The sequence below is a fragment of the Varroa jacobsoni genome, unplaced genomic scaffold (genome assembly GCF_002532875.2).
Source record: "Varroa jacobsoni isolate VJ856 unplaced genomic scaffold, vjacob_1.0 scaffold_448, whole genome shotgun sequence".
NCBI lineage: Eukaryota > Metazoa > Arthropoda > Arachnida > Mesostigmata > Varroidae > Varroa > Varroa jacobsoni.
In genome coordinates, this window is record NW_019213350.1 from 61,643 (window position 1) to 78,979 (window position 17,337).

General features: G+C 42.9%; 1 protein-coding gene across 2 annotated transcripts; it reads left to right on the forward strand.

Annotated features, from left to right (window-relative positions):
* Window positions 1-284: 284 nt before the first annotated feature.
* Window positions 285-16,288, forward strand: LOC111260516 (uncharacterized). 2 transcript variants are annotated; one of them, XM_022833343.2, is made up of 8 exons: window positions 285-743; window positions 1,274-1,926; window positions 3,604-3,897; window positions 7,129-7,290; window positions 10,389-11,020; window positions 11,297-11,623; window positions 12,191-12,458; window positions 12,687-16,288. In XM_022833343.2, the coding sequence occupies exons 3-8, from the start codon at window positions 3,735-3,737 to the stop codon at window positions 12,989-12,991; spliced, it is 1,857 nt and encodes a 618-aa protein (XP_022689078.1). In that variant the 5' UTR covers window positions 285-743; window positions 1,274-1,926; window positions 3,604-3,734; the 3' UTR covers window positions 12,992-16,288. The 2 variants fall into 2 exon arrangements, with proteins under 2 accessions (XP_022689078.1, XP_022689077.1); XM_022833342.2 differs by lacking the exon at window positions 1,274-1,926.
* The last annotated feature ends 1,049 nt before the right edge of the window (window positions 16,289-17,337 follow it).

Below are 17,337 nucleotides of genomic sequence, written 5' to 3' on the forward strand. Positions count from 1 at the left end.
ATTTAATAACGATGAAGCTCTGAGGGACGTTTCAAATCAGCAGGTTCTCCCCTTCCCCGTTCCTATTGAGACAGAAAAACAGGCCCAGACCCTGTCGCTGTTGCTGTTGCTGCCGGTTTACTACAGGTTTCGGCTCCTTTTTCAACGAGGAGCAGACTACGTTGTCTCAGCCGCCACTGTTGCTGTTCCGTTCCTTAGATATCCTGATTGGCTGGTTGAATGACTAGCTAGATGCTGGTGGTCGCCGTTGGTCGCCGCTTGTAGCTTGCCCAAAGCCGACTGTGCTGCCAGTCGATGTGCGAGGAGTATGAATATCGTCCTCCTCGAAGCGGTAGCAACACTCGTGTGTTGTAGTAGAAGTAGGCAGCACAGACATTAGACACAACAGCGCCGTCGGGATACATAACAGAGTCAGTGGCAGAAGAAGAATTCTCGAGTTGGCCTATCTGTCTGCCTCAAGATTGTGGGCGCTGCTGCGGCTGGGGGATGGACGAGAAGGAATGAAGAAGTGGTAGAGGCACCAATGGCAGCGACAGCGGCAGAACGACTAATCATAGCAGAGGTAGAAATAGTAATAATGACAATAACAATAATAACAATGGTGCTATTGTGCTAATGTTGCTGGTGTTTTGAGTACTGTTAATTGAGTGTGTCGTAGAAAACCGTAAAGTACGTGGAGCAACCGTGTGGTTCCAGAGATTGAATCACGGCATCTGCAGCGTTAGCAGTTGCCAGCTCACAACGTAAGTTAGAAGATCGGCTTCGTGTTCGGTCGCGTAATTGTTTAGATTTCGTGTCGTTGTTGTAGCAGGTTTTGTACGATTTTACACCTTTGGTAATACGACATCGCTAGAATCTATCGCACACACTACTTACGCGGCATATGGATTCAAATAGGTGACAATAACAATTTTTTGAAGTGTCCCACTAGGACGGTTCCGTTGCTGATTATTTCTGCTGTGATTATTGATGTACTTGGCCGGCAGTTGCGTGTGCTGACCATTTCCCTGTTCACAAGTAATGCTCCTTTAGCCCGTGTTCTCGTAGTTTTTGTTCGCTGTTATGTGCCTATGTGCGACTGTGTTTGTGTATATGCGATGCCGCCGACGTATTGTTGCGGAACATACGCCAGTACTTTTTTTTTTTCTATAAAAAGTAGTAACAGCGGTGTTACTGTGAGGTACACTCGTTGTTGCTTTCATCGTTGCGTCCTGCTATTTTCTTTGTTTGTGCGTTTCTTTCTACGTTCACGTCTTTCTCCCTTTTCCCCCAGTGTTTCAGTGTTCAGTAGAATCCGCTAAGCGTCTGAGGCCGCGCGATTCGAGAAGTGTGCATTAGCGGGATGACCTGGTAAGCGTGCAAGTTCATTTCGTGGTGTGCACCAGGTGGACCCTGGCTAGCCGCCACTGCAGCTGCTTTCGTCTGTCGCTGCCAGAAATATTGGCAGCGCACAGACTTGCCGACAAGACATGCGTCCATCGAACAGAACGAGTTCCGAAACCAGCCTAGACGTGTGAACTGATTGTGACCCAGCAGCAATATCGGTTACTGCTACTCGAACCCCATAGACATAAACGGTAAAGTGGAAAAAAATCAGTAAGTTCAAATGGCTAACTTCGGCGCGAAAACCAAACAAACAGCATTGAATCAAGCGTTTCCGACTATTACACTTCACGGTTAGACGTTATAGCCAACGTTTCCGTTATCGGTTGATACGAGCCAGGCGGTACAAAACGAACAAGTGCCCGAGTCATCAAACATCATTGTGATTGACGGTTTGCAACAGAAACAGGAACTACATCAGTAGCGACATCGCATCGACAGGGACAATGAAGAACTGGCTCGGTTAGTCATCGCTGAGCCATCAAACCAACAAACAAACGTACCGCCCCGACAACAACTATCAAATCCATTATTATATGTGAGGTAAGCTGGGTCTCGCTATACCTCTCGCCAGGTATACATGACGCGTACATGTAATTTTGTGTGTGTATGTGTACGTATTTATATGTCGATGTGTCGTTGAATGCATACAAAATTGTTCAGTGCTGTTATGAGTGAGTTTATTTGTGTGACCGCGTATCTTTTTCGCGTGCGTGAGTTGTCGGTTACTGGCTTGTGCTTGTTGACCGATTAGCTGGCTGCCGGCCGAGTTCCGTATGCTTTGCGTCATCGCACGAGATCGTGCTTGATGACTGACTACGGGCTAGCGGGCTGGGTGACTGGGTCGCAAACGAAATACTGATACTCACTGGCGGTCATAGTAATGATAGTGGTACACAGACGAACGGGCTTTCGTTCGTGTATGGCGAGGTCGTTATTTAGCAGGAAAGCTACAAATAGTACTACTGCCGTAATGACACTACTACGACGAAAAGCAAAGACTACAAAGACGATGTCACCGTTACCTTACTTCTTGCCTATCCCTTTCCACGCCCACTTGCTTGCCTATCGCCCACGACCGATGCTTCATCACCGGTTGTTTTACTATACGAAGCGCGAATCTAAGCTTACTGGCGATCTTCGTCAGCACGATTGAGTTTCCATTTTTATTATGACTACTATTATTGATATTACTGTAAATTAAGGAAAAGAAGGGTGTGGAAAGAGTTGTACCGCTGCTGTTGTTACCACTGGTGGAATTACGGCAGCATCGTGGGCACGCGGTGGCAGTTGCTCACAGTTGTCGATGACACAGGCGAAACGGTTTCTGTTTATGTAGCCAATAGCTAGTCTGTGTATATCACACACCACAATGAAATAGAACGCGACTATTTTTCAAATGAAAGTCTAGGCGATAGTCTAGCCGTTCACCGTCGTCGTTAGCGGCTGTTATTGTTGCAGCTTTTTGTGGCCCATTCTTGTGTGGCTTGAGCATTCTTTCAATTGCCTTGCCGCAACAGCGACATATAGGCTGGGTCTGCACCACCTTCGACGTCACAGCTCCAGTTGTCATTCACTCTTTCTTGGGTCGGCGGGTAGACACATGTTCGCTAACTCGGTTTCGTCATCTCGTTAATTCGTGTTTTGTCTTACTTCGTTTACATTTGTGGAGACGATATAGCGCGCTGTGAGCCAGTAGACCCGAAAGGCTGGCTTGTGCGGTCGCTGCTATCTACGATTTGGTTGTGCAGTACAGTAAAATCAGTGTCTTTCGTTTTAATGGGGTTTATGCCTATCGATCGAAACGTAACTACTGTTTGATGCTACCCTTATTCTAGTCAGGTATCGCTTCCAACTCGTTGTCGACGTCCCGAAATACCGGCCAAAATGGAAGGCACATAGTGATTCCACCAGAGGCAACAAAGTATCGAATTTACTAAACACTTCTATTTAACCATTTTCCTCTTTTCCGTCAAAAAAAAAAAGTAAACTATCGGCTTGGTTCGATCGTGCAGTTTGCTTGTCGTAGAATCAGGGAAAAACGTAACATTGTGATCTTTACCGGCAGTGGACCAACCAGCAAAGACACTTTCAGCAGCAACATGTCAGCAACGACAGCTACTGTAACGTCCAATAGAACGACAGCGTTGACGTTTGGAAGAGCGCGAAATATGAAGCGGAAGTTTCTACAATGTTATCCAATGTGCGACATCATTTCAGGTGGACAAATCATCGTCCCGGTAAATGCTACCAACAGTACGGACGGGAACTGCTTAGAAAGCGCCTATTACGGCGACTGCAGCGACGATAGTGTGATAATTGGCTTGTTTATACGCTCGTCCATTCGCGAAATGGATTCGATGTCTATCCTCCACGCTGGCTGGCTGCAGAAGATGCCGCACGCGAATCACACGTTTTCGAAGTGCCGCAAGCGCTGGTTTGTGCTACGCTCGACAAAGGATGATCGCTACCTACTCGAGTACTTCAACGAGCCGACGTCGACCAAGGCGAAAGGTTTGTTTATTGGCGTACGATTAATTTCATCTCCCTCTTTACCGCACATCATAGAATAGGCACAAGTATTTCTAAGCTTCCATCTAGGCGTCGACAATCGTTTCCGCCTAATTGGTTGGCTGTACGTTTGCAATGATACTATTATATATATAATAGTAATAGATAATATTAATACAGCCAGTGTTGCCGGTGTTTGGCGATCGGATACCGACTGACTTTTGCATTCATGGCAGTTCGTTTGCATAGAGGCAAATAGGCGACGGCTATGTCCACCTAGTTTTGTGTTCGTATCAAATCAGCACGCGCTCGTTGGTCCTACGGCTCTCAGCGGGAATCGCTTAGCGAGCTAGACACGCGCTGGGATGTGTATGATCGTGTAGGAAAAGTATGCGTGCAGCGAGAAAATATGTTGCGGTCTGAGCTATTCGGTGGATGTCTATTAGCCAGTACGGTTTTGCAGGCCGCTGGTCGAGTCTGCGGCTGCAGAGAATGAGCCAGAACTAGGCGAGATTGCCTTCTTGTTTTTTGATCTGTGTTACTTGGTCGCTGCTTGACAACTAGCCAGCGGTAATAGGCTCCATCGTAGAAGCGTGTATTGAACGTAAAAAGCAGGAAAATAGGCCGGGGCAAGATCAACACGGTACTAGGTAAACTCGAAGGGAAGATGAATATGAATGCTCTAATTATGACTCTGATTAGTGCTCTCAGCCAGAGTAGGATTTTTGCGTTGAAGTGGGATTTGTTTACAGCTTCTTGGAAATTTATGGCAGTAATAGTAGTGCCAGTAATGTTTAGCTGTTAACCTTTTTTCCTCAAGAAAGGAATCGAAAACAAGAGAAATATACGAAGACAGAAATAAGAATGACGGTTTAATAACAATAAGTCTTACCGATAGATGCGTTGGACACGAAACGGTGCATGTGAGCATTGCAATATTATGACCAGATTCGTCGAGAATGGATTTACCGTCATGTAGCTAACGTAAGCAAATTGTGCACGTGATTTATGCAGGCGGGAATATGCATTTGACCTTTTTCTCCGAACTATTTCCAAACTCGGCTCATCATACTAGACGTGCGTGGCCTCTCTGTAAAGAGCCATTGGCGATATTAGTCATTTCATAGACACGTTCTTGGCGTTTGTCATATATTCTTACCCTCACCATAGTTATACAGTAGTAAATACACTAAATAAAAGCTTAAGTCTTTCGTTATATCGAGCTTATGACAAGTTGCCGCTATGCTACTCGCATACTGGATCGAGGCAAGCAAAGGTCGAAGTTGCTATCTGAAACAGAGGTAAATAAATCAATCAATGTAACATCTTTAGGCTCTGCTCAGCATGAGCCGTGGGTGTCTATTTCCCTCCCTGCCGAGTTTAGACGTAAACTTCCTTTAAAAGGCCATAAGAAAACGGACGAATGGTATATGCAAAGTACATGTATTTTTTTTTTGTCATAAAAGCTCGCTTTTCATACCCAAGCTAGCTTGTATGGACTGTGGATGGAGAGTGAACATTGTTGTCGTATAAACATTGACATATATGATACTAGGTCAGACACATGGTGTGTTGCAGCATTGAACCGAATTCGCAAGCAAAGTTGACGCCGGCATGAACGCCAACGACGGACTAATACGTGTACTCACGTGTTACCATTTGACCTGGTGCTGCAACCATCGCGTTTTTGTTTGTACCACGCTTTCATGTCACTGCTGTGTCGGCTAGCGGAAATTGTTTCAACTGGGTACTAGGTCGTTATGAAGCTATACAAAGGCGGTGGCGGCCCTACGTTGTGACAATGTCACCGATAAGCACACCATGATCTACACAATAGCGATATTCGACGAGCGTCTGCCATCTGATTACCTAACAGAATGATTATTGCATGCTGTCACTGAAAGAGCCCTCCTAAACTCGGCCTTGAGAACAATCTGTAACACTGCTAGAGCTATTTTTGTACTTTTGTCGTTCTTCAACGACTACTCTCACTCGACTCCATCCATTGTTTCGATTGCTAGAGAGATATTATTACTATTTGATTAGGTGTTTTCTTCCTTTCTGTCAAGCATTTACCAGAAAACAAGAAATGATCAGTAATTGTTCGGTTGCGCGTTCCATTTGCCGTCTGCCCATCCGCTTCTTGTCGTCGTTGACGTAAGCATTGTATTGGTGTTGTTGTTGCTATCGTGCGCCGTTTTTAACGACTGTTAGCATTGTTACAGTTTAACGGCGGTGGTTTCGATGGCGCCTCCCGATTCCGCTTTCTTTTGATCTCGATCGGCTGTGCTTCTCGCTTTCGGTTATTTTCGCTCAGTCTTTTCGATGTGACCGGCACAGAGGCCCCTCCCTTTGCATGAGCATACGCGTACCAGTATCACCGACGGTTCACTTTTATGGTTTATTTCATTTAGTGTCATTAAATCCTTCAATCACTGTTCCTGCGGTTTTTCGTCTGAGTTCCGCCGCCTGCTCCCTTCACACTCCGAGTTGTCAACGGCTTTTCCAGCTGTTTGCGTTCGATCGAACGATTTTTTTAGCGGCAATAATCTTAATATGAATAAAAACTATAAGTAACATAAAAACTAACTCCATTTACAGAGGTTGTATAGTACGCGAATTGAACTATGAATAGAATGTGTAAGATTAGCGTTAAAACAGGCAAAGCCATCCATGATACATTGGCTCATAGAACAGTAGCTATTTGTAATAATAAATCGCTATTTATCGATCAAGCTGATACTTGAGCAAATCATTTTTAAAAAACAATTACTGAGAAAATAGTGACAGCTCATGAGGAGAACTCAACGATAAAATTACCGCTTATTTTCTGAGCACTAAACGGCTAGTCCATTTACTGTTATCACGATATTTTTGAGTTGATACTACCTGAACGACAAATCTGAGTGTGACTCGTCGGAAAGCTGCGAAAAATGACGAGAATTCGAATCACCGAAGCATGGACAAGGCCGGCAGTGCTAGGCCTGAGCTGTGATTTGTTCAAGAGCTACAAGCTCGATTCTGGTCGCTGTATCTAAGAAAGTTATGAGAAATACGTCAGTCTGGAACAACAACTATTACTAAAACGATAGCAGTAGTAATAAGTAAATATCTCTTATTCGTCATAGGTACATCGTCACAGTTTTTATATCAAGTAGCTATTTTATGACAGCATCTGTGATCGATTGTCACCACTTTATTCAGCCATTCTTTTGTCCCTGCGTTGATTTTTAGGAAGCATTGACCTTTCCCAATGTCGAGGAATTAGTCCTGAAGGAGAGAACGGACGCCGACATTTTTCATTCGTGCTGAAAACCAGCGAACGGCAGTACAACCTGAGCACGGAATCGTTCGATGACTATAAGATATGGATCTCGCGTCTCGCTGAAGCTGGAGGTAAGCGTTTTCATGTTTTCTGCAGACAGACAGACAGACAGACAGACAGGCAGAAACGTTTGGCAAACAGAAAAAAAAAAAAAAGGTACAATTCGTTTACCTATTTTTTTCCTCTCTTCTGCTTAGAAGTAGTCAGGCTGAGCTCGCTTGTTAGTGACAGCTTAAAAACGCTCAACTTTCCAACAACGTGATTGAAATTTCAGCGAGTGCACCCGGTTTTATTTATCCTAACTAGCTTCTACAATAATCATGAACGTCGGTTTTCAGTAGTCAGCCTGGATGTCTTTTTCAAAAGTATGGGGAGGTCAACATACGAGTTAGCGTGTTCAGTTTTACTCTAAGTTACTGCAACGAATTTTCCGGTGAGAAAGGATTTTGATTTTCTCTAAATGCATTTGATGGCTGCAGCTCGAAACTCAAATGGAACAAAGCTGGAAGCGCACTAGTGAATTAATTATAGCTTTGCAGTAATGTCACCGGTGACTCAGCTCATAAGAGCTACAGCCTTCAGGAGAACTAAACATTATGTACCCAATCGAGCATGATTGTGAATCACTGATGTGATATGGGACAGCGCTCGACGTTATCATTGATTAACTGTTTCCCAGCTGCTACTGAGCGACTAGCGTACTCTGCATGTTACGCCGTTGCAGGCGGATCCGCTGGCCAACGGAACCCTCAGAAATGGCGCGGTGGTAATGCCGCCGTCTGTTATTGTGGCAGGCCAAGCTCTAATCAGCGAAAGCCAAACAAATATTTGTGTGCGGAACACTCACTAAAGCGACATGGGGCAAACAAAATTGTATCAGGAAGAGAACCGCCTTAGTAGCGACAAAAAATTAATCTGTTTTCATATGGTAGTAACTCCACAATAACCTTTGTCTTTGGGGTCTCAGAGTATTCTCCTAATGGAATTATGGGCTATCGCGAATTACGGTTAGTCAGTCACCGAACGACAACAATCACACGGTGATTTGCCTTTCCTCAAAAAAATCGTTCCCAACACTGCAGGCAAATCGCTCGTTCTATGAACTTAAGCCAGCACCACTTTTGGCAGATGTTGTTGATTTTTCAGATGCAAACATTGGCACCGGCACAGCAACGCCATTCTCCTTTTTAGTGCTAAATATGTCAGCGGCCCGACCAATGACCCACTCGTCGAAAACGAGTTGCCATCTTGTATGGTGCAGTGGATAGTCCTGGTGCTATAGCTTGTAGAATTTTCTTGATATACATAAAATCTGTAAAATACAATTTCATCAATAAGCCTGAGTCCCTTTTGTTTTCAAGCGGATATTACGCATTAAGAAGCGCAACGTACAGAAACAAAGGACTGACAAGTGTAACATGTTAGGCAAGCCTTTGAAAGTGAATTGGGGCATAGCACAGCGTCAGCTTAAGATACTCTGTGTTGCCCTTACAAAAATAATTTTCTTTAAATTTTTATAGCTATTGCATTTTTGTGGCGCTATTAGTTTTTGTGAAACTGTGTTTTCTCCTATATATACATACGGCATATGAGGTTGTTTCTATATTTTCCATGTGTGTATATATAAGCTCTCAGTAGCATTCGGTATATCGCGTGGAGACATGGTCGTAGGATGAGTCATAGAGACCAACTGCTTGCTCCTAGACTAGCGTTTGTGTAAGCTGAACCGTGCAGTGTCGTGTGATCTTCAGTCAGCTAAAATGTTTGTTGCATAGTTTGCAGCACGTACGTAAGGACACATCGTTCATGAAATTGTTCATAGAATCCCGTACTTTAAGATGTCTGTTGGAAGAGCCACTACCTATATTTACTTGCAGTAAAAGAACTAAATCGTAGCAGCTATGGAGTTAGACTCTGTAAATTATAGAGTAATTTTAGCCATGGTTTCACAGAGCAAAATATGCGATGAGATCAAATTTATCCAGTTGAATCATCTAGACCTACAGATACGAGAAAATTGTTGTGAGCCTATAGACGTTGACGCTATCGGTCGCTAGGACTCTCTAAGCACGCCGTGAGTTATTACAGCTTCGAGATGACAGGCGTGCTGTTGTCCTACTTGAGATCATCCGGAAGAAAAATAGAGGCGATGATTAAATAAAGAAGTTAAACATTATTCACTAGCGCTGATTAAAACGCCGCTGGTCATTTCCAATAGGGCGCTATGTATACACGTGGCGGGATGGATTGCTCATATCAGCTGTCCATTTTACCCCGACGACAGGAGCATTTCTATTAAGTAGAAATAAGTTGTTTAGGAATTGTCGGCCTGTGATTCTGCAGACGAATGCAATGATGCCTGGAATAAAATTTATGCTGATCATGAATGGCCGCTTCTTGATAGTTTGCGGTTTTCACGACAGCGCCGTGGATAGGACAATGAGCGCATAGTAATAGCCCGATGGTAATGAACTGGTAGTGAATGAACCGAGATGGGTCAGCCATAGCATATTAAGTAACGAATCAATAATAGACATGGTTCGAAATGAGAAACTGCTGGTATAGATGCATCATACAGTCATTATATGTATGGGCGAGGATTACGTAGAATCTCTATATACTATGAATGGCCTACATCGTTAAAAAAGCTATAACGTAAGAATTAGTAACCTTCGAAGACATTTAGAGAGGCACAATAAATGCATGTGGTGCAGTTCAGTGAAGTACAAAGACTGTCCTGAAAAGCTTCGATCTAATTAAGAGACGATTTGAGGCTGTTACATTAGAATAATGCTACTCGAATACTACCCTTCACGATGCGAACTAACTTGTGAGGTTGATAAAATCAATTGTATCGTTTCGGAAAAGTCAATTTCACACATCTAGTTCTTATACTTAACAGTCGTTTTCACTTTAGACCTCCTGATGAAACAAAAATAGTAATGCTCGAATTCTGTTTCTTGTACCTCATGGCCCACCAAATTGAGCTTAACACTTACATGATCGATTTAGCTAGCGTTATACACGTATTTTGCATTGCTCGTCGCTAAAAGACTCTGTTCGTGTACTCATAGCAAAAGCGGAATCCTTTGGATATACATTTGTTCAACATATATATATATATATATATATATATGTGTGTGTACTTGTTCATGTTTGTTGCTTGCAGGTATTCCAAATCCTCTACCACACGTTGCTAAGCGAACTGCCCCAGCTCCCCTGAAAATTGTCCCATCTCAGGAGAGTGGGGGTTCGCTCAGTTCCGGACCTCGGACCGCTGATAGTTCAGGCGGTAAAGATAAGGAGACCTCCCCCTATATTCCCCTTTTAGAGTGTAGGACCGGCGCAAAATGGACAAGCGCAGACCGTACGTCACCCGATCCGATTATGGACGATATGCGAAGAATCGAGATGAGCAACAATTTGGCGGCTAGGCCGCCGCCCCCGGGGGGTGCGAGTGGCGGCCAAGGACAATTTAACTACGATGTTCCTCGATCCGACCTGGGAACGTATTCCGTTCCGAAACCGATCGCCTCCACTGTAGTAACCGTAGGTGACACGTCCGCCTACTCGGTTCCGCGGCCTTTACCCAGCGACACGCAACAGGGCGCCTCTGCGACATACGCAATCCCAAAGTCCACGCCGGTTCCTTTGGACATATTGACTAAAAGTCCACCACCAGCAAATGTAAATCCACCAGAAATTCGGACAGATCACTATCTCGTACCTACAAATAATGCCGCGGTGAGCAGTAGATTGGACGCGTCTGTACTCGGCACAGACGCGCTCTCCTATGACGTGGTAAGCACACCATAATATATATATAGTATAATACCTAAAAAATAAAAGTATTGTGGTTACCTTCTTGTGAGAGTAATATTGTTTGTGTTCCAGTGTTAACAAAACAAAGCTTAAGAGAGAGTCAAGGCCCTTTAGTACCCTGTTGACTCTCCAAACTGGCACCGTTTTCCCTCCCACAGTTGACGTGGACCAATAGTGATGATAAGTAGCAATAGCGGTAGGAATAGTACTTAGTAATTGTTCAGATTTGAATTTAACTAAGTCACTGGCCAACAGGTGCCGCCACCTGTAACCTTGGTGGATGCCCCACCACGACCACCGAAGCCTCCAGGCATGCGAGGGCCATTTGACGGACATAGTGTTTGTGACGAGGGTGCCTACGATGTGCCAATATCGCAAGGAGGCACAGCAGGACCACTTGACGGAGGGACCGGTCGAATTTACGGGAATGCATGGGATATGGCTGCATCAGCTGGACCAACTTCGACCACTGGTGGATTTTTGCCTGACTCAACAGAACTTATAAATTCTGTTCCTCCAGCCGTCAATCGAAGACTGAAGCCAAAACCTTCTCATGAACCTGTTACGCCGCCTTCAGTCACAGTAGGCAACAGTTTTGATCAGCTATTATAAATTAGGAGATACCATAATTAGGAGGCTTGATTTGTAGTATTTCAATGGGCTAAATTCATTGTACAGATACAAAGAAGATCACGTATTTCAAAATTAAACCTCTTACGATATGTTTTCCAAAAGAAACTATATATATATATATATTGCACACTATAAAGACCAATATTTCTCGTTGGTCTGTTGAGCATGTGTGTGATACGTAAATTCTTATTGACTTTTAGTTTTTATATATTAACCTGACAAGTATTAACGCAGGATTAACGAACTATTTTGTAAAATTTATAAAGGTACACTGTGAGTATTATTCTTAATTTCGAAACAGATACAGATATGTTACTCATATTTATGACTCAAGAATCAATGACATAGGCAATATTGAACGAGACAACCTAAAGTGTGCCGGATCCTATGAACTTCAGCGAACAACCGCCTCTGTTTGCTGTATTTTGTAAAATGTAGTAAATTAGGAAAAAAATTATTTCTAGTGATCGATTGACATTTAAGGGAGGCTGTTGTCTTTTACACGTTCGTTACCAGATCGCAAGTACTGTACCCCGTCGGATAAATTCAACTAATACGGGCAGTAGCGGATCGCCAGCTCCCCCACCTGTTCCCACTCGAAACAATAACGGCACCATAAATGGTGGGCATGGTGGGGGTACAAACAGTTCGTCCATAATCTCTGGAACCCCTGTGGGGCCTCAGCACTTCTTTCCGCACGATTTCCGAAAACCATGTAGTGGTGCACCTGGAGGGGGAGGAGCAAGTAGTTCTACCGCGGTCGACGCTCTACTTCTCGCCGATGGTCTGTCATTGGCGTCTCATTACGGCTATTACTAGAAATATTTATCGACTACACAATTTTTAAGGATCCAATGTGTTGACACCAAAATATCCCTAGTGTTATAACCCATACTCAATAATAATAATAATCTATATATAATATCTGGCATTCGATAAACATCAGTTAACCTTTAGTGTCTTTATTTCGGTCATCTTTGTTATAACCTGGCCACCCGATCGTGCACTGCAGGCGATGGGCATGAACTTCAGTACCTTGATTTGGGCAATGCCGAGCCATCGACGCCATCACCGAGAACGCCAGGCCCCCATGGAAGCCATCACCACGGCGGTCATCACCTCTCGTCAGCCAGCAGTCAACAGCAGCAGCAACAACAGCAGTCACAAACGTGTCCGTCATCATCAACGGCGGTGCAGATGCAGCAGAGCACTGCGATCGAATACAAAGAATTGGACTTTGTCAAAACCAAGGCTCTTAACGAGACTCGACAAAACGTGAATAAATCGTACCGGGCACAGCTTGAAGAGGCCCACTGAAACTATGCTTGAGAGGTACACCTGAACACGCATACATAGATTCATGTAGGACACGATACAATATTTTTACACATCTTATTACTTCTGTTAATGACACTGAACAAACGAATGAAGGACATGTCCACTTGCATTTTATCCTAACGAAGGTTAACAAAGGCTGCAACAGTCTTTTTCGTACCGGACAAGAAGCGCTTCCCAAGTATCAACGGAATGCGTCGGGGTTAGGATATACGTATTAGCCGTCTCGGTAGCAGTGAAGCTTTCGGGGAAAACTTTCGTATCGCCTCAGCCAATCATTTTTTCGTATTATTATTATTATAATGGTGGATTTTGAAAACAAGACGCAATATATGTTATAATTTATTTGATTTTGGCTGATATTTGATAACAGAGACGATGGTAGCAGCGTCGGTGGCAGCAGTAAACGTAACGACGAAAGTGGCAATCGAAACCTTAGTCTTTGAAGAGCTCAAGAAATAGCTGTGTTGCTAATCCGGTAACTGCGTTAACATGAACTCATTGATATATATATATATATATATACATAATGGTATTAATATGCGTGGCTCTATTAGTGACCGGTTAACTATTATTTAATTTATCGAGACGGATGGTCTTCGATAGCTCGTAGACGCTGCTATTAGCCTTCCACCCTCTTTTATGCCCCCTACCTCGTATTGCTTATTAGTGCTCCACTGTAGAAAAGAAGTATTTGGGGTTGCAGGCGTTATTAAAGCTCGTGGATGCCGCCGCGGCTCCTAGCGTCAATGCTATGATATTTCCCACATCGAAGCATTTGATTTGCCTATATATCTGTGCAAAAGCAACAAATGATAAAGCATAAAGCGTTTTCTTGTTACCGATTTCACCGTAAGAACCGCAAGAATACGCGATACGTGCGGTATAAACGTCGGGTCGCATGAATACGGAAGTGACGGTGTGCGCATAGCCACTTATCCTTCATTGTGACGGGCACGCACGGACTTCACACAAGATGATATTGAAAATACAATAGTATCGACGAGTCAGTCGAGCTCAAGTTGTAGTCGACCATAAGGACCAGTCTACTATATATTTATTAAATTGACTCAAATTCGGTGTCGCATACCGCCAGGTCATCATGCACACGTAGATTATACGAACTATTATAGAAGGTAAAAGGGGTGTTGATCCACAGAAATATATCGTATAAATTAGACTTGATTTCGATTATTGTTGTATAGAGTGTTGTTATTGGTAGCCGCAGGTGGCTGACATAAGGTGTGCAAAAACTATTCCCCATCAACTTGTTAGAGCGATGTTGCCCAATTCAAACGAATGATCTTGTTTCTATTCAACATATTTGCACTAAGGATACCAGCAACGCCGAGGCTGCGACGTATCTCGTAGCAGCCGTCGCCATATAATGTATAGACTAAACAAAAGGCATATACATACATCAATATGTTTTGAGTTATAAGAACAATGTATTTTTGATGACTGAGAATGATAGGATCGTGAAATATCAAACGTGATACAAGATGTCGAGCCGAATCATTAATGACACACACTGGAACTATTCGAGAATTAGCTTGAACACGACATGGAGAGGCATTGCCATTAAAACAGAAGAAGGGGCATATAGTTCTTACTCAGACGGGAAGGGACCTCTATTGCTCACCAAGATGATTGTGCGAGTGCGGTCGTGTAAAGGCGGAGCTGTTTACGTTAGACAGTAGTAATACAGGTGATAATATTGTTACTGTTGTTAATGTTGATGTACGTATTTTAGCTTTTTTGTGTGCTTCGTACTTAGAACATGACGGGGCGAGCAAAAGCGCTTGCAAGATTATTTGCTTTTAAATAAAGTTGACCTAGCATCCGTAAAGGCGGAGCAGCCTGACACCGTGACTATGGCACGATTTGTCAAACCGCTTGCCTTCAAGCACGGTTTATATATTACTAATAACAATACGAAGAGGAAGCATTATTGTTGAATCATTATTCTGTTGAAAGCATATTTAATTTGTGCCTTCGATCCGTGTCGATGGACAATGGCGGATATATTGTGAAGGCTACTGAGGTAGAAGTGGTGATTTCAAATGCCTGTATTCAATTTGTAGCAGAGTCGGTCATTTGGCTGAAAGTTTACCCTCTCAAGTTCAATAATTTTAAATATATAGCAGTTGCTGCAGTATTAATGCATGACACAGTACATTAGTATGTGCCGTGCTCAAGGTTAGGGTTGCCGGATCAACAGGGAATCCGAGTAGGCGACTGTACCTATGTAACAGATTTGTATTGTAAAACAAGGTGACTGACTGTGACGACGGTCTGCATTGTCAAATATTGTGTGATAACATTCAAGCGTCCATCGTTGAGTGGAGGCGTTCACCCTTCAAAACAGTTGAGATAGCAATAAAAAAATGAACATTTGTGATTAGGGCCAAATCGAATTCAAAGAAAAACGGTAACCTCTCTGAAATTACACAACGTAGATACTTGATCGAACCTGTGGAGTAGACCATACAAGAGTAGTAATATAAGTAAGAGAAGGTAGGCGGAGACAAATCCAACAAACAGTGTGTGGAATGCCGTAGGCGCACATAAAGTATATACATACAGAGGGAGACAGAGAAACAATAGGGTTCAGGTGATTACCGCTAGAGACAGTTAAAGGAGGGATAAGCCGGGCGGTCAGGGGTTACTGGGTTAGGAAGAACCCCTAAGGCCGACGGTTTCATTGGTCGATACGATAATGTAGTTTTTGTCGTGTATATTACGAGTGAATGTCTGTGCATGTGCGAAATGTATAAGATATCGTAGATTAAAACACTAAGATGGTCCATAGTTACGGTTCTCTTAAGTTGATGTTTGCATGGGTCAGTTATATGTGGCCTAATTTTTATATTGGTGAAGTGCCGGAGCCCGATGTAGGGTCATTTGCGCTGAGTGGGACTGACAATTGAGGGAAAGTTAGAAAAACTGAAAATTACGATTCGTTGTTAGATATGTAGATGAACGTGGTACACCCATTGGCTACCGACGAATGATCCGTACAATCATGGGAACATCAAATATGAGGATTACGTAATAAGGGATCGATAACGAAATAATAGGCGTCTGCATAATTAGTGCGTTTTGTTGAGCTAAATAAGTAAACCAGCCGGTCCTTCCATACATCGTCAACATAATTGTGCATATGTAAATCAAAATGACGGCTGAATTACAGAACTATGACTATCATTACAATAATAAAACCCCATAAAACATATATATATATATATATATATATATATGTTTAGCAAAGGTGCATTACTACACGCGTCTTCTTTTGCCCCCAGGTAGAATCTGCAATGATGTACCATCAATTGGAGGGTGATCAAGTACGGACTGTTTAGTGTTTAAATATTCGTGGACGTGACGCATGATTAAAGTGTATATAGGCAGGTCGGACACGATTTTTACATGCATATGGCAAGATATTGCCTATAAAATGGTACACGGAACAATAGCCACGTCGAAAGTAGCTTGTTTTTGCCACGCGCTTATCCGCGCGTAAGCAGAGCTTCAAAACAAGTATTTTTTAAAACAACGGAACTTTAACAGACGGAAGACGATAATTCCTCGTTCTTGTATTCCATCTCATCTCGCTTTTTCTTTCAACAACGTTTATTATCTTTGCAGCTTAGATAAATGTTATAAATAGCAATATTCGTAGAAAAATATCTGACGTGACAAGTCTTTTGAAAGCGGAGTTCTGGTTAAAACAAGAAAAACATATACAGCGTGTTTTTGAAGTAACGAAGGCGTATAGATTGAATTCGCTAATCTTGTGAACGAGAGAGTTGATCGCCGTGCATTGCTCAGTGGAAATGCAGTGTTAGGGCACTAAAGTATGATGCTGTGGGGCGCCTTCATCCACCTGTGTAGCTAACTTCTTTGTGTCCACAGAGGTCTTATAAAGAACAGGAATCTTGTTTTCGTTCTAACTAGCCCGCTATTGCTGTACAGTTTCTAGGTTGCTTATTTATAAAATCAAGTACATCTGCAAAGCCTTTCTCCTGTGCATTTTAGAACCGTTCTGTAGCAGAATTTGGGTTTAACCCGATAACCATGTAAAAATAGCTATGGAAAATTTAACAAAGATGTAGGAACGAAATGTACGAATCCGGCTGTAATAAAGTTCACTTCGCTGACACAGTGACATCCTAAGACAAACTACCGTTCAGCTTGGCCTACCTCAAACAATAACGAAAGAAAAATCATACTTTTTAAAACTTAGGAATCGGCTAAAGATCGTTTCGTTAAAACTGATTAATCGAAATTTTGAAATACTTATGTGGTAATCATAATATACCTGTACT